This window comes from Acyrthosiphon pisum, chromosome A2 (assembly GCF_005508785.2).
Source record: "Acyrthosiphon pisum isolate AL4f chromosome A2, pea_aphid_22Mar2018_4r6ur, whole genome shotgun sequence".
Lineage (NCBI taxonomy): Eukaryota > Metazoa > Arthropoda > Insecta > Hemiptera > Aphididae > Acyrthosiphon > Acyrthosiphon pisum.
The window spans coordinates 45046460-45071714 of NC_042495.1; the positions used below are offsets into that span (position 1 = coordinate 45046460).

The 25255-nt window shown below is 33.3% G+C and overlaps 2 protein-coding genes across 14 annotated transcripts in view; one reads left to right on the forward strand and one right to left on the reverse strand.

The window, feature by feature from the left end:
- Positions 1-420: 420 nt before the first annotated feature.
- Positions 421-22582, reverse strand: LOC100160998 (focal adhesion kinase 1). Of its 8 annotated transcripts, none has more exons than XM_008185885.3 (22): positions 22235-22582; positions 21952-22041; positions 11621-11789; positions 10861-10992; positions 10415-10546; positions 8700-8855; positions 8385-8573; positions 8161-8238; positions 7851-8073; positions 7695-7736; positions 7252-7350; positions 6584-6781; positions 4715-4931; positions 4196-4591; positions 4027-4106; positions 3081-3601; positions 2080-2226; positions 1877-2011; positions 1709-1808; positions 1504-1628; positions 1338-1444; positions 421-1266 (listed from the first exon to the last, which is right to left on the reverse strand). In XM_008185885.3, exons 3-22 carry the CDS (start codon positions 11738-11740, stop codon positions 1107-1109), a joined length of 3357 nt encoding a protein of 1118 aa, XP_008184107.1. In that variant the 5' UTR covers positions 11741-11789; positions 21952-22041; positions 22235-22582; the 3' UTR covers positions 421-1106. The 8 variants fall into 8 exon arrangements, with proteins under 8 accessions (XP_008184107.1, XP_029346859.1, XP_008184106.1 ...); XM_029490999.1 differs by lacking the exons at positions 21952-22041; positions 22235-22582 and adding exons at positions 14973-15790; positions 18423-18768; XM_008185884.3 differs by lacking the exons at positions 21952-22041; positions 22235-22582 and adding exons at positions 14973-15790; positions 18423-18765 and having other exon boundaries at positions 3390-3601.
- Positions 22583-23066: 484 nt separating this feature from the next.
- LOC100164103 (dystonin) overlaps positions 23067-25255 on the forward strand; it is a 78109-nt gene continuing 75920 nt past the window's right edge. For 4 of the 6 annotated variants that reach the window (XM_016805242.2, XM_029490998.1, XM_016805248.2 and 1 more), the window contains exons 1-2: positions 23067-23595; positions 23716-23945. In XM_016805242.2, the coding sequence (XP_016660731.1) occupies positions 23843-23945 (103 nt within the window). In that variant the 5' untranslated portion in view covers positions 23067-23595; positions 23716-23842. The remainder of the gene's footprint in view (positions 23596-23715; positions 23946-25255) is intronic. The other 2 variants (XM_008185881.3, XM_008185882.3) reach the window with 2 other exon arrangements.

The following is a 25255-nucleotide window of genomic DNA, read 5'->3' on the forward strand; positions in this document are numbered from 1 at the left end:
TGATCATTTTTGTATCACAATAATTCATTTTTAAAATGGAGTTCACAATATCTCTATAAGTCTAATGAAAAAGTAAAAATACTTGCAACAATAATGTTTCTATTTTTTTTTTTTAAATTTGTCTTATAAATGTGGTTGTAAAGTTATAAATAGGTTAATTCATTAAAAAAAAATTACAGTTAAATTATTTTTAACCATAATCTAGGCATGTACAATGCAATTATAAAACAGTAATATAAGACATAGTAGATAAAAATATCTATAGTTGCCTTTTTAAGTGTACAAATTCTCTTAATTTTGACATAAAATTATATTAAGTATCAATAGTGTCAATTATAAAAAAATAATACATTTAAGTAATTTAATTATTTGGAAAAAGTGAAATGTTGACATATGCCTATGATAAAAACATAAAATTTATTTTGAAAGCACTAATATTTAATAAAATAAAATAATTATGTATTTTGTACAAGTAGAAATAAATTACTGATTAGGAATTTTTTGAACGGAAACCATTAGTTTTCTCACTTACAACCACTAAATAGAACACTCACACATTTGGTTTGATTTAACACAAAAATAAAAATTGGTATAATTTCAACATGCAATCACATCACGCAGAGAAAATAATAAAACAAATAGACTTAGTTATATTTTTACACACTAGATACGGTTATTGATTCCATTTATTTGGAAATAAGTTACGTATAATATAATATAATATTATTTAGGGGTAAAAATATTTTATGACTAGTAAGACTGGGATCAAAATATTATTTTCACATACGCACCCACGAATTATAAAAGGAACAAATAATAATTCCAAGTTTTAACAGCGATAAAAAGCATTTTATAAATTGTATATAATATAATATATACAAATATAGCATCAAAGACAATGAGTTCTATTCAAAAATGTAAAATACTATAAAAAATCTTTCGTTAATATACTATTTACAATTTTAGTAAAAAAAAATAAATAATTTTTAATAAAGTTACTAGGCAGTCGATTAATTATTACATAAAAAAAAAAATAAATAATTGCAATAATATTGGTGTATGATAGATGCGTAATGAATTAGGAATGCATACTATGAAATGTACTACTATGAAGCGGCTACACCATGGTGTTGTTCTTTGGCTGACTCAGACTGTTGGCCTCTAATCATCGCTTCCACTTCAGGATATTGCATGCGCACAGAGTCAACAACGTCTAACAGGTTTTTGGCATCCATAGCCAAAATATGGCCTGAAGACAACATTTCTCTATAAAAATTACATTTTAACTTGTGTAATTGTTGTTATAATATTATCAAGATCGATTTATTAGCACTTACTTGCTATACAAATAATCAACAGCAGTGTGACAGTAATTTTGAGCAAGTTTCATGGCGTTGACTAGCTCGGCCATGTCTTTGCTGAGAACTTTATGTGCCATTTCTACCTAAAGTAAAATAAATATTTTTTAATAAGCATGGATGGTGATTATTCATGTTAATTTACCTGTTTGTGAGCACTTTGAGGGAAATATGGTACCAGGCTATCAACACTTGTCAATAAAGCTCTGAGTTGGAGTCCAACCTCCTTGACTAGTTCCAAATATCGATCAGTCTGATTTTGTTGAACCCCTATAGTAATACAATAACATTTAGTATATATTTAAACTCTTATGTTATACAGTTTATGATAATTATATTATTATTTTAACCTTGTGAAAGGGTCATAACAGCCTTGACAACCAGTGTCGTACACTCATATACTTTATCATGAGTTCTGTCCAAATCGGCTGTTGGTGTGGGTTCGAGTTTCTATAAGAACAATGGAAGGTTTAAAAATAAAATAGTTGAGATTTTGTTATATCAATTTAAAAACTAACCTTTATTACAACAACCCGTTCTTCTGTAGGTTTTGTTTTGGTGCTTCGATCTAGGGAAGAAGGAGGTGTTAACGATGATCTGCCATCAATAGATTCATTGTCTGACGCACTGGCTACTAGAGATAGACGCTTTTTCTAAAATAATAACAAATTATAACAGTATATTAATAACAGTTTATGTAATCAATCAACGTTGAACATACTAAGTTTATCTCTTCTTCGGCCAGCCATAAGTTGTCCCTCTCAGACTCAATTTGTTGTTGTCTTAGCTTGCGTTCTATCTGTTCTACTTCAGATAAAGGTTCGTTATCATATACACCAATAGAGTTGTTTGCAAAATGCTTGGCTCCCTAAATATTAAAAAAAAATGAAAAAAAAAATTAATTATATTCACATGATTTCATCATTTACTCATAAACTATGAAAATCACACACATAGTGTATTTTTAAGTTATATTATTATCTACGTGAACATGACACCATGGTACTATTTGGAAATATGCGTGAGGTACTGAAAAATCATATTGATCCGCTTGCAAAAATTAGGACATGTAATTTCAATTTTTGGCTAAAAATTGAAACAACAAACAACAGCAACAATATATTACACAAAGCTAGAGTATAAAAGAGCAGTTAACGCTCCACAAGACACAAAACTACAACAAAAAGCTACAGACACACCAGTACACCACAAATACAATAATAGGCGCACATTGAATATAAAAGGTGGTGTTAACATTATGTAATTTTGATAACAAGAGCATAAATTAAAATTTAATTACGTCTTGTAAATGTAAAGAATTCATCATCAAACTTACATCTAAAATAACGATTAGAAAAAATGGGAAACATGACGAGTGTTCAATTTTTTAAAAATGCATTAGGCGGGGGAGGGGGGTAGGGTTGTAAAGCCTAAACTAAAACTAGACACTTTCGTGATCCACAACAACTAAATCGATGAAAAGCTACAGCGAGACCGAACAAAAAAACGGAAAAGGACTTTTTTAAAGGACGCTGGACGTTATGACGACGAATTTTTTGCCACCCCTCCAACTCTACAAGTTAAACGTAAACAGTGTTAAGCACACCCCTTGCGGCCCTGCATACACCCATATGTGCGCCTTCTAAAACAAGCACACGATACTCATGCAAAACTCGCAGGCATATATCATTAGGTACGTCACACGCGAACAACAAGCTGAACCTCATCGTTATTTATTCCTCCACCGGTCGCCGCTGTAGCGGCAACAGTAGCGGCGGCGGCGCACGTGCCCAGACTGCCGTCTGAACATCGCCTGCTCTTGTCCGCCGAATTTGGGGGTAGCGTTAGTAGCGAAGCCGTCCCCGAAGTAAAGTTCCTAGGCAACGTCTTGTTAGTGGACGGGTGGACGGCGACACCACCACCACCGCCGCCGTCCATCGGGATAAGTCCCACAGAGTCCATGCTCAGTATACTGTTCCCGGCAGAAATGGTTTTGTCGTCGTCGACGTCATTAAGGAAATCTACGGTTACCGTGTTGAATCCGGTTGCCGGGGTTGTGTACACGGACGGGTTGACGACGCCCCGCTGCTCGTTCTCCTTCAACAGGTGGGCAAGCACTTCGGCGTTCTGCGCCACTATGTACGTGGACACGGGCAGCTCGGACTTGTTGTTGTGCAGGTCCACGCTTGGCTGTCGGGAAGGTTTAGGCGGCGCAGACGGGTCGTCCAGAGAGCCGCTGGATCCTAAATCGTGTTCATAATATTATAATATGGTCGCTGTTTTTATAGGTTTGTACATATCATAAAAGGATACTTTTGTCGTATCCAAAAGCGACGGGCAACCAAGGGCGGCAATGCCGGGTATGAAGCGTCGATCACATGCAAACATCTCCGGGTAAACGATAAAGATATGTCAAATAAATAAAAATAGTAATAAATAATAGTACAGGTACTACATTTCGTCACCCCTCCTGCCATTATTGCCAGTGGCAGATCTAGATTTTTTTTTTTAAGGGGGCAGGTCATTGTCTTTTTCCAAGTTTTGCGACACAAGTTTAAAAACTGTCCAATTTATTAACCTAGCCCTCTGGCCACCTATTTAAATCCGCCACTGATTATTGTGGTCGTCAATTTTATTCGGTATTTTTTTTAAAAATATTTTCACTCACCCCAAGACAGAGTGTGAACCCTGCGGTTTTCTCTCCGGAGTGTTTCCTTCTGTTGGTGTCTCTCTTCGATTAATATCTCACTGAAAAAAAATAAACGAAACTGAATTTTCAACGCGTAGTCCAAATTATTGCGGTATCGGTGTTCTGTATATTTATAGTTGACGCATACTTGAGCACTTCCTTGACGTCTCTGAACGTGGGCCTCTTGCTGGGTTCAAATGACCAACACTGCGACATGAGACTGTAAAGTCTTGGAGGACACTTGGGCGGCAACGCCAACCGCTCGCCGTTCTCGATTTTTCCGATCACATCATTGTTTTTGATCCCCTGGAACGGTTTCACGCCCATCATCAATATCTCCCACATGCACACGCCAAACATCCAGACGTCGCTGGCCGCGGTGAACCGCCGAAAGTTGATCGACTCCGGCGACATCCACTTGATCGGCAGTTTGCCCTTGGACGCCTTGTAGTAGCTCTGGTCTTGGACCCATCGCGACAGACCGAAATCGGCCAGCTTCACGCAGTGGTGTGACGACACCAACACGTTTCTGGCAGCAATATCTCTGCGAAAACAGTTTTCGTTCATTTTAATTAATTCACACCAATGATAGATATACTGTCGCAGTGTAACTAATTAAACACCCTAAATCATAATAAAGCGACGATAATATAGACCATTTTTTTACCTGTGAACAAATTTCTTAGATTCTAGATACGATAGAGCCGTAGAAAGTTGATACGAATACAGGATAAGAGTGGCCAAGTCCAAGTGGGGCTGGTTGTTCTGCAAGTACGCCCGTAATTCGCCTAGTTTGGCCAATTCCATGACTATCCACACGGGCGGCGAACAACAAACTCCGATCAGTCGAATGATGTGCGGGTGATCGAACTGTTGCATAATGTCTGAAACGTATACAACATATTATATAGTATTAAGAAGGAAATGTGAGTAAAATATATAGTTAAGTAATTATTTTTATACTACAAATTATATTGTAAATAATAGGTTATTTAGCTTTCGTGGTCAAAATAAATCAAGTTATTAGTAATTATTTATGTACTGGTTTAATTTTGGCTGATCTTAAGCCGATGCTTATAAATAGGGTTAGGATGTTTATACACTAAAAATATCTTAATATACATAAAATAATTGAAAAATATGCATTCATTTTTTTTTTATAATTTTATAATTTAATGAAAATTAAAGGTGTTTCAAAAAAAAAAATAGTATATAATTATTTTATTACTTTACTATAATTAAAAGGACATATAAATTATACATAATTAATGTCTTAATTAAGAGAGTTGTATTGAACAATGATAGTTTTTTTTTGATATTAGCTGCCTCGGCAACTAGGGCCATTGGCAACAAGATATTTAACATAATTAAACATTAAGGATTAAATTATTACACTTAGTTGAAACTTATAGTAATAGAGATAGAAAAAAAATATGTGAATACATTATACATTTATAATACATATTATATGGATACATTTCTAAATTTTATTATGGAGTTCTGTATCTCTGAGGAATTTGAGAACATTAATGATACCGGTGTTTAGATTTTCATCTAGATGGTGAGTTAGATTGAACTTCAGACGATGTAGTTTGTACTATTCCTCCATGGCTGCATTCAGTTAAGATGTGTACCGTCAGAGGGTAATTGCAGGTTGGGTAATCTTTTTTCTTCAATCTGGTATGGCCTATTAAGAGCCTGTTTATGGCAACTTCTTCTTTTCTAGTGAATTATTTGTAAGGCCACGGGAGGATATAATTTTTAATTTAATTTAATTTGATATTCGATATTTTCCATTTGTTTTGTCAGATGTTGAGGATTTTTTTTTAATTATCAGTTTAATGTTAGATATTGAATATACTTGAAATTGGATTGCATCTGCTGACACAATGGTCTCCTTTGCAAGTTTATACCCTCTTTAATTTCCGGTAATATCTGTGTAGCTTGGTATCCAAATAGTTTTTTAGATAAAGTTTTCTTATTGTAATGTGCATATTAGGTTCTGTATTGTTCTGGAGTCTCATTTGGTCTAAAAGAATTTTAAATTCTCATAAGAGTACTAAGAGAATCACTAAAAACTATAGCTTTATGTATGATTTTATTTTAATAAGGTTGATAACTTGAACTATAGTTTGTGCTTCAGATATACAGTGGTCTATTATTATATGTATCTGCATGTATATCTCCTAATTGCAATGTAGAATTCTCAACCAATGACAATAAATCAAATCAATCATTTTTAAATAATGTATATAAAATACAGATATACAAACTTAAATTCAGTTTTAGTTAATAATATTTTTATTTTTTTCAAAAACCATAAATTAAGTGATTAAAATCAGAAACAAGCTAGAATATGCACAAATACTAAATTTCAGGAAAATTATGAAATTTGAATCTAGGTATCATGAAATATATTTATATCTAAGAATACATTAAAATATACATCAGACAACATAAAAACAATTTAAATCATAAATATCCTAACTATATACTACTAAATAATAAACGTTGCAATTTGACTGTGCACACTTACACGCTTCTTCTAAAAATTTGTCTGTAGTTGCCATGTCCGCATCAGGTTTACACGTTTTTATGGCGACTGCCACAGCATTTCCCAGTTTATTCTTAATTGAACGCATGTGACATACTCCTTTGTGCACATCTCCAAATTGACCTTCTCCTATTATTTCACCCAATTCAACCTGGTCGCGGAACAGCTCGTAATTACAATCTAAAAATTAACAATTAAAATATAACAAGACAAAAAAAAAAAATAAACAACATTCTAACGAAATAATTTGTACAAAATATTATAAACACTCCAAAATTAGGTATTATAAATTTTAACACAATATAATTATTATATATAGGAAAGGAGAAAAAAAATGTAGAATGAAAATGCGTCAACAATAAATTATTTAAAAATATTACGTTGGTGGGTAAAGCGAACTTTTTATCATTGTTGTCATTTAACAACCAATTATCGACATATCGCACTTAACTCGTAATAATATATGTATATAGTATTAGTATAATTATATATATATAAAGGCCGATTGGGATGTTTGGTGAAGTTTTTTTAAAATTTTTTTTAATATTCGATAAAACACTGAAATCAATATTAGATGATAATCAGAAATCTACATACAGTTCAAAATAATATTAAAATATACAAACGATTTATACAACCAAAATACGTACTAGCAAGTGTTGAGTAATCGCCTTCTTCTTCAATTGGACCGTCATCAGGATAATCGTCGGAAAATCTTGAGGGCACTTTGGTTTTGATTTTTCCGGAGTCTATAAACGAAGAACAGAGTCAACAACATTATATTATAAACAAAATACATATCTCAACACAAATTAAATTACCTATATATTATAATATTGTTTAATATATTTATACGGGCAAGGCCGTATCCAGAAATTTTTTTCGGGGTGGGGGTTCAAAACATGTATATTGTAATTTTATTGAATTTAGGTTTTGATATTTGGTTAAAAATAAGATATTGAAAAAATTTGGGATGATCCAGGGGTCTGAATCCCCCCTCCCCCTTAGATACGGCCTTGAATACGGACATATAATAAATAATAATTAATCGATATTGATTTTTGTATTTTTTTTTCACTCATTCAACACAAACCTTTAGAATCACACGGACATGGAAAACGATTCCATATGGCAGCTTGGAAATTAAAATGCAAAAGTACAGGTATATACACATAAATATTACTTTAAAATTGTTAGCAATTGTTATATTTTAAATACTAAATTGTTATTTATTTCATCTGTCGCTCACCTTTTTTATTCCACAACGAAATGTTCGTTTTCCTCGCCAGTTGGCAGTAACCGTCAATCAGATTAGCCAGGCTGTACATGTGCTCGAGCGTCGAACAGCTGAGCACCAGAGGATCAGCCGAGTCGGTCACTTGGAGCTGCACCAAGGTTTTACGGTGTGTTTCGCATTCGGACACCAGTGTCTGTATATTTTCGATGTGAGCGAAATCCGCCATTTTGGTGGGCTGGAAATTGGAATCGATAAAAACCACTAAATTATTGCTAAACGGTTTTAAATATAAGTAAACAATTAGACAAAAATATGTTCTTACCGCCGACCCCTGATTGTTGATGTAAGAAATCCCGTGTCGCGGTCCGATTACTAGATCCACCGGGATCGTCCAACCAGACTGAAAAATGTTTAAAAATCGTATTAATATGACAGCCATTCGCTATATACCTACATCATGATGCAGTTGCAGATCCTGCGGATGATGCGATAAATAATGAGAGAAAATAAACACACTAAGAGATTTTTCTTTTTATTTCAACTTACTCCGATCGAACACTTGAACTGTTCCTCGTCGTACTTGTAAAACGACCAAACTAGATTGAGAAACTGTAGCACGCATTCTTTTTCCGACGTTTGCGAAAGTTTTTTATACTGTTGCTGAATCATTTTTCGTAAATTCTTTGGTTTCGTTGATTCCAGTATATAGTAGGGCAGGAATTTATTGAGCCCGATCTAAGTGGACAGAAAAAAAAAACAACAACGATGTAGCATTTATAGGATCGAATGTCACTATGTCAGTATAATCGTGTATATATGGCCTATACGGGAAATGGATTTAAACGAAAAATGTCATCTTACTTCACGTTCCAAATACTCCAAATTGGATTTTTTTTCCAACGACATATGAGGGACTTCCCGGAAAAAACATTTTATTTGTAAACAACAGAGTTGTACAGCCATCTCCGTGTCCACTCGTGTCGCCGGGTCATTTTTTCTCAAATAATCGAACCGTACCTGTAATACGTGAATTAAAGTAAGTACTTATAAATATATACGATTAGACCATGGGTCTCCAACCTTTTTTTACGGCGGGCTTAAATTGAGATAGGTACGCTTTGGCATCGCGGGCTAACATATTTAAAGGAATAGATCGGTTAAGAAATTGAAGAATAGATAAGATTTATTTAGAACAATTAACGTTTGTTTTTATACTTTTTTTAATTTTATAACGAGATTTTCTATAAAAATAGAAATTAGTATGATATAGTATTAAAATAGTATTACTATTATAAGCTGTTACGAATAACACCGAAAGAAAAAAGTAATAAATTAATTGTACTTAATTAATTCAATAAATTAAAAACAATGAAAACTAAATGTATATGTATAATAATAAATATATTATTTTCAAAACATTAATTAGCTTGGTGGGCCAGTGAAAAACCCTTGGCGGGCTGGAATTGGCCCACGGCCCGTAGGTTGGAGACCCCTGGATTAGACGCATGATAATGATCGGGCATAAGCGCATTAAGCAATATCCGGTTTGGAAATCACTTCATAGACCGAGAAACAAAAAACAAATTCAGCCCCACTAGTCAATAGTGATTATACATGCAATTGTTTTAACTTTTAAGAAATTTAATTCAAGCTAAAGCGATATTTTACCCGATTGCACCGCATGGTATTACCTTATCTCTAAATATTAATACTATCGATTTTACTCGATTTTATTTATCGAATGCCTATAAATGTATGTCTCCGTGACTCCGTGTACGTAGTTATATTGATTATTGTAGTCAATATACCTCCTGAGTTTTACATCGAGTACGTGTATTTTATTTTTATAGCCATGAATTTATGAGTGTATACAGTCATATAGATAATAAAATAATTATTTATCGATTTGCAAACCATTGCCATTTCCAAACGCGATTTTTTACAACAAAAAAAGAATAATATAACCCACGATTAGTTATGAAACATGATAAATAAAGTATAAAAACAATTTTGCTTAACGCAGTGGTGGCTACTATAACTTATATAATTACATGGTTCAGTAACACCTACGCAACTTAAGTGGGTGGAAGATCACTATTATTACTACCAATTAACAGTAAAATAAATAAATAGTGTTCATTACGGTTAAATTACACACACTTTAAACAGTTATTTTTTGTACACACGCAACTTAATAATATAATGAAATATATACAATATTATGCATGTAAAGGTAGGGTGGATGGTAGGAGGGCTGTTATGTACAATACGCGCGTTTATATGGTATTTATAATGTTTATTGAGGCAAGTCCATACATAAAATCGTTGTTGGGTTAAGGTAATCGGGGCTGACTCGGCTGAGAATTACATACTATAAAGTCGTAATATGCGATTCAGCTATATGGCCTATCAGTAGTGGTGTTTAAGAGTATACATGTAGGTACGTAGCAAAAACCAATGCGGGCGGATCATTAACTTTTCAGTCGCTATGCTGCAGAGGCAAGGATTACGATGCAACATGCAAATTGCACATATAATATTATTAGGGACGCGCGTTAAGAGGAAAACGTTCTTACTTGATCGTAATAAAAGAAATACGTAAACCGATCTCGGTCATACAGGTCCTCCATGTCGTTGGGCGAGTACCGCACGCGCAGCTCGAACCTCCATTCGGACATTGGATACTGTTCGTCGTACTTATGGTAAATCTGTCACAGACAAAATAATACGTTACTATATGATCGTTTACTTCGTAATTTTACAATGATATATTAATATATTATACAATGTTAGCGAACTTATTGATGTTATTCGTATAATATAGGTACATACGTATACCTAACGAATCGGCATCGAGTATATTATACTGCAGGAGGAGTTACTATGTTTCCCACTTTCCAATAAAGCTAACACAGAAGGAAAACAGGGAAAACACGGGAGTCTACTTTTTATATAGATAAAAATATTCAGTGCGTTATTAACATTATTATTATTATCATTTATCATAATAGTTTTTAGTAACCTCGGACATTGTGCAATCCTGATGTAACCAGTGAACATCGCCAGATAACGGATGGTACAGCTGCAATCCGTAAACGCCTTGATACTGAGGACACCCATTGGCCAAACGTCCAGTGACTAGAGATATGATACCCTTGAAAACGAAACATGAAAACAAAATCAAACGTAATTTAATCAATGTTTGGCGTCCAAAACGTAATAATAATATAGATTAAAGGTAGTATGGATAATGGACAAGTACAAAACAAGTACAAAACAACAGCACATCATATCGCGGCCAATATTTCGAATATAATACGTAAATACCTATAATATAATGTTTTATATAAAGTATAAACGTATAAATATTATATAGGTACAAGGCGATTCTTCTATAAATGTGAATGTATTCATTGTTTCGATCAATTTAAGTTTGCTTCAAAAATAAAATGTTTTTATACATAGTATATAGATACTTCTATAAAGTCTATTTTTTTTTGATTAAAACCAGCATAGTTTTAATTTTAATTCTAAAGCACAAAATTATAATTTTTTAATATTCAATATTTATACAAGATACCTACAACGTCAATTTTTAAAAAGTATTCTACTTAAAAATATGTAGATTGATTATTTCTGAATAGGTATGTAAAAACCTCATTAAAATTTGATAATTAAAGTGATAATTATGCGTATTTACTGTTCAAATAATAATCACCTTGTATAATATTAGATATATGTTTGCGATAGACTGTTGTAATACATTTTTATATTTATTTTACCTTGACATTGATGTTATCGATGAACTTTACAATATTGAATCCGTTGTTGGGCAAGTGTACTTTGATCGATCCAGTTTTGGCAGCTGGAACCATTGCGGCCCCGCTGCCGCTTTCAGCCATTTCCGTTGATTTGGCCGACGGTTCCTCCACCGGCGTTTTGCTAGCATGACTGGAAAAATCGGATTTAAACATGTTATTATTATTATGGGCTGAACACTTCGAAATATAAACCCAATAATATTAACGTTAATTACATAAATCTTAGAACAAAATCAAAACGCGATGATCTCACCAATCATCACTTTTAATTATTATATGTTGTATCATCAATAAGAAGCCCATATGTAAGTAGAATACACATATTGAGGGATGGATTAAAACATATACATATACATAAACATATAAGTATATAATAATAATTTATATTATATTATGATAGGTTATACGGCCAAATAGTATTATACATTAACCTATCAGATAAAGCATGTTTTTGGATAAAGATACCCTTTGGGCTTTGGCTCTTACCATTGTTGTAGGATTTTTGATTTTCGAAAAAACAATTCATACATTTCGGTAACTCAAACGTATTAATCTGCGGAGTGCACTTATAATGGTCTTAGGAACTTGTCCATAACGTCCAAAACAATGTTACTGGTAGGTACCATGATATAACTAATCATAACATGGTAGGCACTATTAAGTTGTTAGATAAAGATAACATATATATGTAAGGTAATTATATACATATTATTAAAATTATTATTCAATTTAATATACGCAGACACATCGCGTCGTGGGGTCGGTTTATAGTGTGTTGGATAACGCATTATACATACACCTACTACAACATAGTCTGTATAATGTGTCTATATATTTTATGCATAATAATATTAAGGAATTTAATATTGTCATCAATGCATCGACACACAGAGTTCAAAGGTCAACGTAATTACATATTATACGCTTATTATTACATATTATATTATGTTGAACGGATTTATCCCACGCGCGGGCGATGAAAACGCACATGCCTAATTTATTCCCGTCCACAATAATATATATAGAGGATGTCGAGGATGATGTGCATACGAGGGGGATCCAATACGTATACACGTGTACGGTGTACCTATATATAATATGTATGATATGCGTGTTATACCAACACGGAAAAGTAATCATCCTACTCTCGAGATTCAAAAAATAGTTTATTATGCATAATATTATGCGTGATATATATGGTCATACTATCATCATTGTACGTTGTACTTATAAAGTATACTAACAAATTAATTTTTGTATTAGTCCGTTTTCAATCATCATCATCATCATACCGCGGTTAAGATCTATAGATTATTGTCAATAGAAACAGTAGTATAAGAAAAATAAAATATGTAGGTACCTAAGTACCTACATTGGCTACATCACCAGAACCAACTACGAGATTAAACATTCGTAGACGGAAATTTATTAATTTTCTACATTGTTCATATTCATTGGCAAACGATCAAGCACGGATAGTTTGATATTATGTAGTACATAATAATATAATATTATTTTCTTGTTTGTTTTATTTTTATAATATGCCAATAAGTAATAGTAGAAGCGTCTCAACCTGTTTCATTATACAAATCGTGTATAGACCAAAAATGACACCGTGCAGTTCGTCTCTGAGATCTGCAAACGAGATGTGATGTAATGCATAAATATTTTAAAATCGCGTATGAGTTAATAGGAACGTGTAATCTAGTAGCATTTTTTTTTTTTATGCAAACGAATTTAACGAACAAAGAGAATAATAATTTATAGATATATATGGCGTGTAGTAATAAGTATAGTAAAAACATAAAAATTATATGATTAATTGGATTTAATAAAAAAAAAAAAAAAATAATAATATAAATATAGTCGAACGTATGAGATTAGTAATTTTTTTTTTAGAATAAAATAGCTTGACTAACGGGAAAAACGAACTTTTTTCACATTCCAAATGAGTTAATCATGCAAACCGTAGTGCAGCCAAGAGAACGTAAAAAAAACGTGCTGTCGTGCAGGTGTCGATAAAGCGAGGTATATACCTAAACTATAGTAAAAATAATATATAGTGTGGGCATTGGGCTGCCTGTTTGCATAATATATTTGTATATTATATAGGTATAGAAAGCGAAGAAAGCGACAAATTGGCGTTTTAAACCTATATATTTCTCTATCTACTTAAAAAATTCACCATGGTCCGAAGATAATTCAACACAGAATATGGTGCACATGATGAGGAAGAGGAGGAGGAGGAGGAGGAGGAGGGTGTCAATACAATTTAAATTACGATTATTAAGAATCAATAACGTTCTTTTTCTTCTTCCATTTAATATCAAAATAATATATCCATTATTGATAAATATAAAGAAATAAAGTTTCAAAGTTCTGAAAAGGATTCGACTAAATTAATTCACCACCCAAGTCCCAACCCGCGTAAATGACAGACGAGCCGCAGTCGCAGCAGTTCATGGTTGCCTACGCTTTTATTTAGGTGCCTATACGTGGAACAAAGATCTATACAGACGAGTCGGGCGCAGATCTTCAGCAGTATAGTATATAATATATTATACGATACGTGAGTCAAATATGTGCGTGGACACGATATACGCCCGCGTCGACGTAAATAATAATGGACCGGACGAAACGACGCGATCCCCAAAGTGGTATTTCGCAAAGGGCAATGCGGCGGACGGCGTCTGATACGACGTACTCGTTGGCGAACACCCGTCGCACGCGCGCACATATAACTCGGTGCCGGTTTTCTCTCTCGTTTTTCCACGCACACACGACTTCCGAGATCTGGTTCTTACCATATTATAACGTATAGGTACACGAGCGTGTGTGAGCCGTGAACGTCTCGCGGCTACGGCCAACATCTGCCGAACCATAATACATATTATAATAATATGTCATCGCGGGAAGGTCTCGACGATCATGCGGTAACGGGGGAAAAAATAAGTCGCCCACTCGGCCGGGTGTCGCCGACGACGACGACGATCTACGGCGGGCACACACACCTTTTTTTGTCTTTCGAGGTCGACCGATCGCAAGACGATATAATATAATAATAACATAATAATATAATATTATAATATGACATAAAATAATATAATGGCGTAACGCGAATACCGTAAAAATATTATCTTTAAGTGCCTATATAATTATGCACACATAAAGTAGCCGCGATTGGACGCATTTAGTGCGTAGAACATAAAATACAATGATATTTATAACATATTATGAAAATGAAACGACATAACTGCAATAATAAAATATATAGATAATTATTATATGGATGGCGCGGGTGTCGTCGTCGTACCTTAGCCGCTTGAAACGCCACGTGTGCGAAACGTTCGAGAATCCGCCGTTGCTGCAGGTGGTCGTGGCCGCGGCGGTGGCGGTCGCCCGTTTGCGCACGGCCACCGGGTCTGGGGGGACGCATCCACCCACCACCGCCGAAGACCGGGACGACCCGCACGACGACCAAAACTTGGCGGCCAACTTTCGTCCACTTGTCCTTAAGCCGTCGCGGCGTTGACACTCAGCCGTCGCGCCGCCGTGGTAACTGTGCGGCCGAAGCTGCTGCGGCGGCGCCGACGGTTGGGGGCACCGTTCCACGTTCACCCGGTGCAGGTATGGCGACCGGCGGCCCGGCAGCACGTAGTCAAGCGCGCCGGCCAACATTGTGGCCGTTTCGGCGGCGGGGCAAGTCGCACAAGTGCACAACCGGCGCCGCGCGGTCGGTGTTCAGAATGTGCGGCGGACGTAGCGTACGACTGTGTCGGCGGCGACAGAGGAGGAACCGTCGTTTTTTACCGCCGTACATATTATTATAATATTATTTCGTCGACGAAGTCAGTTTTTTTTTGGCCTTTGGAGTAGTTTTCTCACACAACACAACACACGCGCTACGCAATTATTACATATAAATGATAATAATATGTTGATATTATTATTATTTTTTATGATTGTTGTGCGTGCGCGAATGGGCGTCGGTTTTTGTTATTATTATAATATTTTTTAGGGTACGGCCGGGTTCTCGGCTACGCGCGTAACCGACGCGACGCGTGCAACAACGCGGGACGAGACCGGCAACTATTGCTGCTGCTGCGGCCGCAGGTGTGTCCCCGTTAACACCTTCGTTAACAAAAAATACTCAAATAAAAATAATTTCATAATAATATACGTATAAGCACATATATAGGCACGTGTGTGCACAACACAACGACGTATGATTTACTTTCACAAAACGTTTATGCATACGCGTAAATAGCGTATTATAATAATATGTGTGTACCTATAAAATATTTCACTAAAACGCATTCGAAGACATTTCCAATCGGCAGAGAATCCGTCCGTCACGCAAAGTCGACTTTCGTAAGTTTGTACACCCCCGTTGTCGTCAAGTTTTCGTGCGTTTTATTACCACCAAGTTCATAAGTACCGATGTATTATTATAATAATTTATAACGTATAACTAATGCTATTATTGTGGTTATGGGTGGGCGCGGGTTGGGTGTAGGGAAGAGGTTACACAAAGCGGACGACACTCCGCGCGAGGGGGTTTATTTAGAGGAGGGCAATAAAACCGTTCGTTTCCTTGTCCCCTTCTTAGGTAGCGAAATTTATGTAAATACATCTTTTTTAAGTGTCATCGCATGTGCAGCAGTGCGGTATAAGATAAATCGGGCTAAATTTAGTTTAACCTGTCAACCGCAAAGGGACCAATGCCAAAAAAAGTGATTTTTTACTCTTACCGAAGCTTTACTGGCCTTAAATGGCGTACGAAAGTTTCTAGATATTTTCGAGAATAAAAACCTAATCAAAACCATAAACAGTAATAACAGAAGAAAAAATGTTATATACACACAACACGTATTTCATATATATATATAGTTGCTTCGGAGATTGTGAAAAAACGAATTCCTACCATGCCCTTGATATAGCTGGTATATAGTAAGTACCTATATATACGCACAACGCACAACAAGGTAAAACGTGGGATTGGCTTATTATCATCGGACATTTATTATTAAATATTATTTGTTACTTGTCCTAATAAAGTTATTCAAGTATAATATTTTGTTGATTTTCAATAGAACAATTTACAAGAGATATTCATCTATTTTTTGTTTCAGATTTCTCGAGCGTCGACAGTATTAAATTAACGTACTGTGTAATAGGATAGGCGTATTAAGGTGTACTATATATTATTAAATATGGTCACGACACATTTGTCTAAGCTTCTAGCGATACATAGACATTAAAAATCTATTCGATTTCAAGAAAGGTATGTTAATTGTTCGATATATATTATATGCATTAAAGAAAAGTAATTTGAACTCGAAATCATTAACGGAAACCTTAAATTGTTAAATGTAGTTTAAGTCTAATGATAATTAAGTGTTTGTCGAAAACAAAATGACCAGGCCTGCGGGATAGTATTAAGAATTTGAATATATAATATGTACAAATTATAATTTTTATGAAGGAATATTCAGTATTCAGGTATTCTCTACAGACTGGAATTCATCGATAGCGTTTGATGAATTATATTATACTTAATACTTATAGATAAACATTGTCTTAACCCGAAGAAGTTGCACACACTATTAAACAATTTATTAAATCATGAATACAAAATATATTTTTTATTTAAAGGTCTTTGTGAGATTAACGATTTACAATAATTGAACTACTGCAAATAGTATGTATAATGAACAGTAAAACAGAGATAACATTTATTGGACATAAAAAGTATTTAATAAGACCTTATTTGATAGTTTTAAATACTGGAATGATAAATAATATGATGTGAACTAAATTAGTTTTATATTGGTAGGTTAGGAGCGTCTTAATAGCATGATGGAAGTATGATATGGTTAATTTTTTGAAATCATTAATCTTGACGTCTTAATCTGACCGTTAAAATGTAAGGAGATCAAATCAGTCAAAAGTGAAATAAACTAAAATGTTTCGTTTAACTATATAATATGTATGTTATACCTATCCTAGATTTATTTTATGTAGCTATTTCTGTGAGTCGAAATGTTAAAACTGATTTACGTAAAATAGTTACCCAAATTTAAAATTGTACTTTTTGTAACCAACATGCATATTTAAATCATAAAAAAATGAAAAAAATTGGATAATCCAATGTATCATTGATTCATTCATAATAAAAATACACATTAGTACATTACTTTGTATTTTGATTCTATGTAAAAATTAAAAAAGTTATACTGAAATTGTAACATAGTTAAAACACTAAACTTCATAATAAAAAAGAAACGAACAATTTCGTCATCACAAATAACTTTCACAATCGTTGAATCGTGTACACAGATGATAAATCTCGAATAAATGTAGGTACCTAACGTATGCGCTACTGATTGTCTATTGGAAAGAGATGTACAAATTTGGCAATGTAATAAATTGTTTTGTGACACATTATTATCATAGCTTTAGCTATCGTTAAATACAATATAATAAGGTTTTATAAAAGGTGTCAATAATTATGGTTCATTAGAATAATATATTTTGTTAGTACTACTAGGTACATTAAATTAAATTTAGTTATCTTTATTTTTATAGGTATTTGAATTATATTTTTAACCTATTCCTCTAATTAAATATTATTATTTTTTTTTTATGGAAGAACAATTATATATAATTAAATTAAATTGTGTGTACAACTTTTGAATAACCATAAAATTAGTGATAAAATATCAAGAAATAAAATAAAAATAATTCTTATTAAATTGTTTACCCTATTATAGTTACACACATAGCCAGTAATCACTAAAAATATAAATACATTTTACTTGCGCACAAACTCGATTGGGTTATAAAATAGTGATATAAATCGCTTCTTAAATATTTACGAGCGAAATTTAAATATATAATGAAATAATATGTATATTAATAATTGTTTATGATATTTTCGTTGGTTATTAAATTAAATACACTTAGTATATTAATATTATATTTTAAATTAAAGCTAGATCACTAATCGCGAACGCAATACGTAACGGCAGCACAGGCACGGCGGCCGGTCGCGGTAAGCCAATGCAGCAGCTTACTAATAACCGGTAAATACTGACGAGTGACTGGAGCTGGATTAAAATTAATACGAGAAGACCCCATATGCGCGGACTTGGACTCCTTCCAGTCTGAATAAACACAGTATTGTGAGTAATTCAAGGTTTTCGTGGTGCTATCTGGTATTTAAACAACACAAAGACGACCCATTAGGCTATTAATCGGCATTCAGCGCAATGAGAAGACGTTATAAACACATTAAAATATTGGACCGATAAAGTATTATAACGTAGTCATATAAAAAACAATTGCTATGACAATCATAGTTCTATTTTTTAGTTTATCTTATCGCCAGTTTTCAATTTAGATTACCACTCCCGGACATTTGTTTCCCTTTACATTAACATAACTAGTATAAAGATCAAATTGAAGTATTTGATTATGTGTAATACCTAATACCTATTGCTCACGCATTTCGATTCATGTGGTTGAACTACTTCGATCAACTTTTAAAATTATTTCAGCTTCACGTTTTACGAGTTGGGAAAAATATAAGATTTTATTACATTTGAATGAACATTTATTAAATATAAATAAATACCTACTATAAGTTTTTAATTTATAGATCAAGTACGGACATTCCTTAAATTCAACCTTCGATAGAAATCTGTTTAATATGAGGGACTGGAGAAAATAATAATTTTAAGCAAAGCTCATTTGGGTACACTTTTATGTATTTCAATATTTATATATTTTCCATACCAAATTTATAAATATGGTAAATGTTTTCCAAACATTAACTACTTCATATACATTTTTTTAATTTACTCATGTCTCATACACAATATACAGTATACACATATTATATGTCATACAACTCATTATATATAAGGCTGTGAATTAGTAGCAAACAGCAATTCTTTTAACGTATTTTAAAACGTTGAAAGTTTGAATTATCTAACAACAAATTCAGTTTTGAAACTTTTATATATTATCTTTTCTTTTTTTAAAATTATAGCCTATATGTTATTGATCTATTTGTATTGTATTTCAAACTGAATTTATTTATAGGCATTTAAAATGCTTTGTTAAGGTTTTATAGTGCAATAAATCCACAACCCTAATTAAAATCATGATACTTGTCTTATAGGATGTGGTTGTCTTTTGAGGAGTGTACATATTCAGTTTGAGCTACTAGCCTACTTATTATTTTTGTTACTACTTTAGTATATTAATTTTCTTTGTTATTCTGATGGACTATGGAGTAATATATAATATGATATGAATAATGTTTGCTATTTTAAGTTTTAAGAGATTTTCTTAAGACTTCAAGATTATTAGAACAAGTATTACATGACAAATTAAGCTATTTATAGGAATTTCATGATAGTAAAAATTAAAATGTTTGAATATAATTATAGTTATAAATTACAAGATAGTATTAAGATGTAGTGTCTTTTATATTAACTGGCAATATTCAAATAAATAAATAAAATATATTTTAATTTGCAGGTTAAGGTATTTTGCAGAGAAAAATTACTTCTAAGATATATTACTGATATTTGTAAATTTCAATGAGATATATTTAAAAATATTTGTTAAATTAATATTACTAATAAATAACACAATTTTAATATCTAATTTAACTTTTAAAAACTCATAACCATTGTAATATATTTAAATATTAAATGCATAAGATCAATTTAATATTTAAATAGGCAATGAAAAAACCAGTTTTATTGGTCTTATAACAATTTTTTTAACCTAACTGTAATTAATACTGTGTGAAACATGACGGTAAATATAACTTAATTCAACCCAGAAACGATTTATATTATCTGTGTAATTATGTTTACAAATAATGACGGTAAGAATATTGTAGTAATTTAGGTAAAGCTGACAGTTCAAAGTTAAAGAAAGAAATAGGTGCTTAGTAAAATGTTTAATTAATAGATGGTATTTATATTTAATAGGTTGATACCTAATCCTTCTATTGTTAAGAGATAGTCACGACACATTGAATGGTAGGGAAAAATTGGTACCACCTCTTTAGATTTTTAACAACATAATTGTCTTAAAAATAGTGTAATTAAAATTTAGAATACAGATCATTAAAATAATATATTATTATTTGTTTAACCTATTTAATTCTTCATACAATTGTTGTGGTTGTTCGTGAAAGAGTTACCCCTATAATTTTTGTTTTGTTATATCATACTAGAAGAAGAAACTAATACTTAGTAGATAATTTACCAGTGTCCAGTACAAAATTAATACAAAACATATGATAAAGTAGATTACAAAAACCATAAAAGTATTGGTATTATACCTAATGGAACAATAAGCAATGTGGTAAATATTACAATTTAGATATTAATGTATTATGTTACGCATTAAAATATTTTATATGGAAAAAAAAATGAAGGTATCTTTGTTATTCTATATTATTATGTATTTGCAAATAAAAATAAAAATGAGGTATAGGTAATGGTTTGTATAAAATAATTATGTTGGTAAAATAATAATCATATTAGGATACAAAAGAACAATGAACATTTGGCAGATGTTTTAGAACACATATGTTGAAAATATGATGTCATATATTAAATCAAAAAAATTGAATTTATTATATAATATTATATTACATATGGTAGCTATGTTTAATTTAGAGTTATTTTTTGGTGTTAACTAAATAATGTAAGTACCTATCTAATAAATTTAGCATAATGAAATCATTATTGTATAATATAATGTAGAAGTACCTATCTACCTACCGTGTATAATACTTTATGAATTTATAAACATTATTTAGGTAGGTACATAAACAGGTTTAGATGATAATTGGATTGATGTTATACTTGATATTAAGTAGTAGTATGTTAATGATGTATAAAGAAAAATATGATTTATTTGATGGTTAAAACTTAATTTTCATAATATGGAAATACATATTAAAATTTAAACAATGGTAATTATTCATTACTTACACATCCATTTAATATACTCTTAATGGGTAATTAAAATATTCTATACTTAATATATACAATATATAATATTAATGTATTTAATAAGGTCAATATTTGTATTTAATTGAAAAACTGGTATAGATATTAATGGTACCATTTACCAACATATTCTTTATTTTTTTTTTTAATAATACAATGTGTAACTTTCCGTGTTTAATAAAGCTTATTATTAAATAAGATTACTAGAAAAATCTAGGTTCACTTATGTCTAATAGTCTATAATCAACTCACTTGAAACTCCATGACTCCTTAATTATATGCCTCAACAGGATGTTCTTTTCAGGCAGGAAGTACCGCCACCATTTGTTCGCAATTCTTGGACTACAGATAAATTACAACAATATTGAAATTTAAAACAATATAATATACATACTCTAATGGAATGAAACGTATATTCATTTGTACATAGGACATAAGGACACAAATCGAGTATTGGACTTGGACCACCACAACAGTAAAAAACAACAACTACAGTGTACATTGTATAAATACGGGCATGGGGCCAACAACTTACCTGATACACGTTGAACGGCCCAAACAGCGTTTGACGAATTGCTTTCGAAAACCAAAGTGCTTATACTATTAATTTGCTTGTAAAAAAAAAGACGAAAATTTACTTGAGGTTTAAAAACTTTGGCGTAGGTAATAATAATTGTACGAAAACTGTGAACTATGTTTGGTTGTGCGATGACGTTATGGAAATGGGGCGGTGGAAATACGATTTAAGAGCATCAAACGGGCACAGTGACGTCGTAAAAGCGTTTTTCCGTTTCAGTCTAGCACCGCGTCAGCAGAGGCGAACATTTTCCGTGCGTTTGTTATTATTATTCATGTATTGCTAAACGCTTTATTATCACAACAACAAAAATACGATATTATTCATTAATGATTTTTTTAGCAGTATCTGATAAGCAGGCTGTCCGCCCGGCAGGAAGAAATATGACGTTGGAGAGCGACCGGGAGTCATCGACCCGTGGATGGCGGCGCCACCTATCGGCTGGGCGTGGGAGATTATAACACCTAAAAGTGGCGAAAAGATCGCGTTTTTTGCATTTTAATTTCGTACGGACTATTATGCTATAATAATATTGTACAGTATAATTCAATGGTTGGGAATCACGTCGGCTGCCTCATTGCCCGTTGGTTATCGTTTTGAAATTGTTTTTAAAGAAAACTGAAAGAGACGTACAGGCAGACTTGCCGGTCTAACTAGCAGACGGCGCTCGCGTCGCCGACTGCTGAACGATGTTATCAATTATCACAACCGCTGCGCCGTTATCGCATATGCTCCGCTGGTCACACTGCTCGGCGGGCACGAGTGATTCAATATCGTTTCAATAGTTCGAGTACCGAATATTGTTATTATTCGCGTATGCGGTATGCCCCCGGTACGCTACGTTTTTTTCTGTTTACTTTTTTAATATTCCCCTGTTCCACGCGTCGTTTTCGCCTAGTCCATAGTGTAGTAGTGTACCCATGTAGTTGCACTGTCCGTTTACGGCATTATCGTCTCCGCGCTTGCCGTAAATATTTTTTTCTCGTCGCTTCGCCGGGTCATGCACCTCGTTTTGTCGTTTTCAGCACGTTGATCGACGCCGCACTGTACTGTTCCGTTTCCCATTGGTCGTGATTTATTTTTTTTCATCGCACCAATAACGATTTAATAGGCATCTGTGTCCCCCGGTTACCGGTCCATCTGCTTAATTACCGCGGTCACTCAGGCAGCCGGTTACTACTTCGCAGCCAGCGCCTCGACCGCCGCCGCCGGTACGTCAGCGCGCCGCCCGCCGACGTTACGCATCCGCGATCGTCGAAACGCAGAATTCGCATCAGTATCGTGTCTTCTCCGCGACGTGGTCGTCTCGCCACCGACAGGTAGAAACGATAGTAGAGCCGTGCGATAACTGACATTCCCCCAAATCTAACATCAGATTTAAAAAAAAAAAATTTTTTTAATTTTTTCTTCTTCATTTTGAAATCTACTTGGGTCTTTAGGACTTTTACAACGAGTGCTGTACGGTTCCCGCAGCTGCAGCCGATGCCGACCTAAGTGTATTGTGTGTTGGCCGTAGACGGGTCGGTTACCGCTTGCGGCCGATGAGTTGTTTGAAAGCCGATAGTCATGGATTTTGATTCAGACCAGAGCCTTAAGGACTGGGCAAAAGACAAACCGCTCAGCATACTCCAGTTGGATCCAGCTGACCGGGCTGTACTCCGAATAGCTGGTAAGTTAATATATTTTTGCATTTTGTATTGATTAATTTTGTTTACAGTTGGCTGTAAATACTTTGGTTATAATAAGGCTAGGAAGTAGGTATACATTAATAATAATTAATAGGTTGGATAAAATGAAATCCTATCCATGATGATAATTTATAATGTAGGTTAATTGAGTTGTACCCTTGGGCAGTGTTCACCCCATTCAACCCTGATATTTATAAAGCACATAACTTTATTATTAAGTTCTGTTGACTCCATATGTGGTGGAAATTGCTTTTACTCGCTAAATAGTTTTTATTTTGGTATTTATTTCAACCAAATTAAGCTTAACATCTAGGATAATTATATGTGCTTATTCATTTTTGTTATCATTAGTACCTAGAATAATTATGTGATTTAACACTCAAGTATGCATTATGTGACATTGTGATGGTACCTATACAACATGGTATAAATGTTTCAAATATTATATTATTGTAGTATACCTATGGTTATGAAAATGTGGTCAGTGATCAGAAAAAAGTTTTCTGAATTGGATATAATATAATATATATAGAGTTATATTTAATTAGTTACCGTGTTAGTGTTAATAAAATAAAAAAGGGTAACAGTAAGCTGTTAAAATTTAACAGTTAATTAATCTACTTTGCATTTAGTTGTTATTATTATTGATATTTTGGACTTATGACTTGGCCTAAATATTTTTGACCTTGTTACGGATTAACCCTACCAGTGGTGGTAGTAGTGAGTACTGCACCATGCAATTACAACCTTTTTGTGGTGATCACATCACAATATTATAATTATAGTAGAGGTATAATAGGTACTGTGGTGGAAAAGTCGTCGACTCTCGAACCAGAGAAAATAAAAATTAAACGTTCAATGACTCGTTTGCAATTTTTTTCATGCTCCGACATTTTTGTACGTTGACAGGCCGGTCGGGTGGAATGGAAAAAAATCGCTTATTGTTATTATTATACTATTTTTTTTTCAAACTCATTCGACCGGTTCGCCGGCGGACCGTTTTCTTATGTTGTATACAATTTATAAAATATAATAATATTATGTACAATATTATAATGCCGATAACGTCTTATCATCGTCTGTCCGTCGTGGCGTAGCGGCGGTACACGTGTGCCGCATAATAAAAACAATAATAATAACATCGGAAACGATATTCGTGAAGGGGTCCGCGGCTGGCCCAGTGAACTACAATTATTATTATTATTATTTATTTATGATTATTTATCATTGATCGATGACGATGACGGCGTAAAAACCTATCACATACAACACCGTCGGTCGTGATAAATGA

What these genes read in the sequence shown, in the direction of transcription:
- LOC100160998 (XM_029490999.1), bottom strand. Translation starts at nt 15,337, where the DNA reads ATGTTGGCCGGCGCGCTTGACTACGTGCTGCCGGGCCGCCGGTCGCCA. An exon ending in TCGATAACATCAATGTCAAG is followed by an intron (nt 10,993 to 11,620) that starts GTAAAATAAATA and finishes TTCGTTTTCAAG; the next exon opens with GGTATCATATCTCTAGTCAC. An exon ending in TGTTATGACCCTTTCACAAG is followed by an intron (nt 1,629 to 1,708) that starts GTTAAAATAATA and finishes GTATTACTATAG; the next exon opens with GGGTTCAACAAAATCAGACT.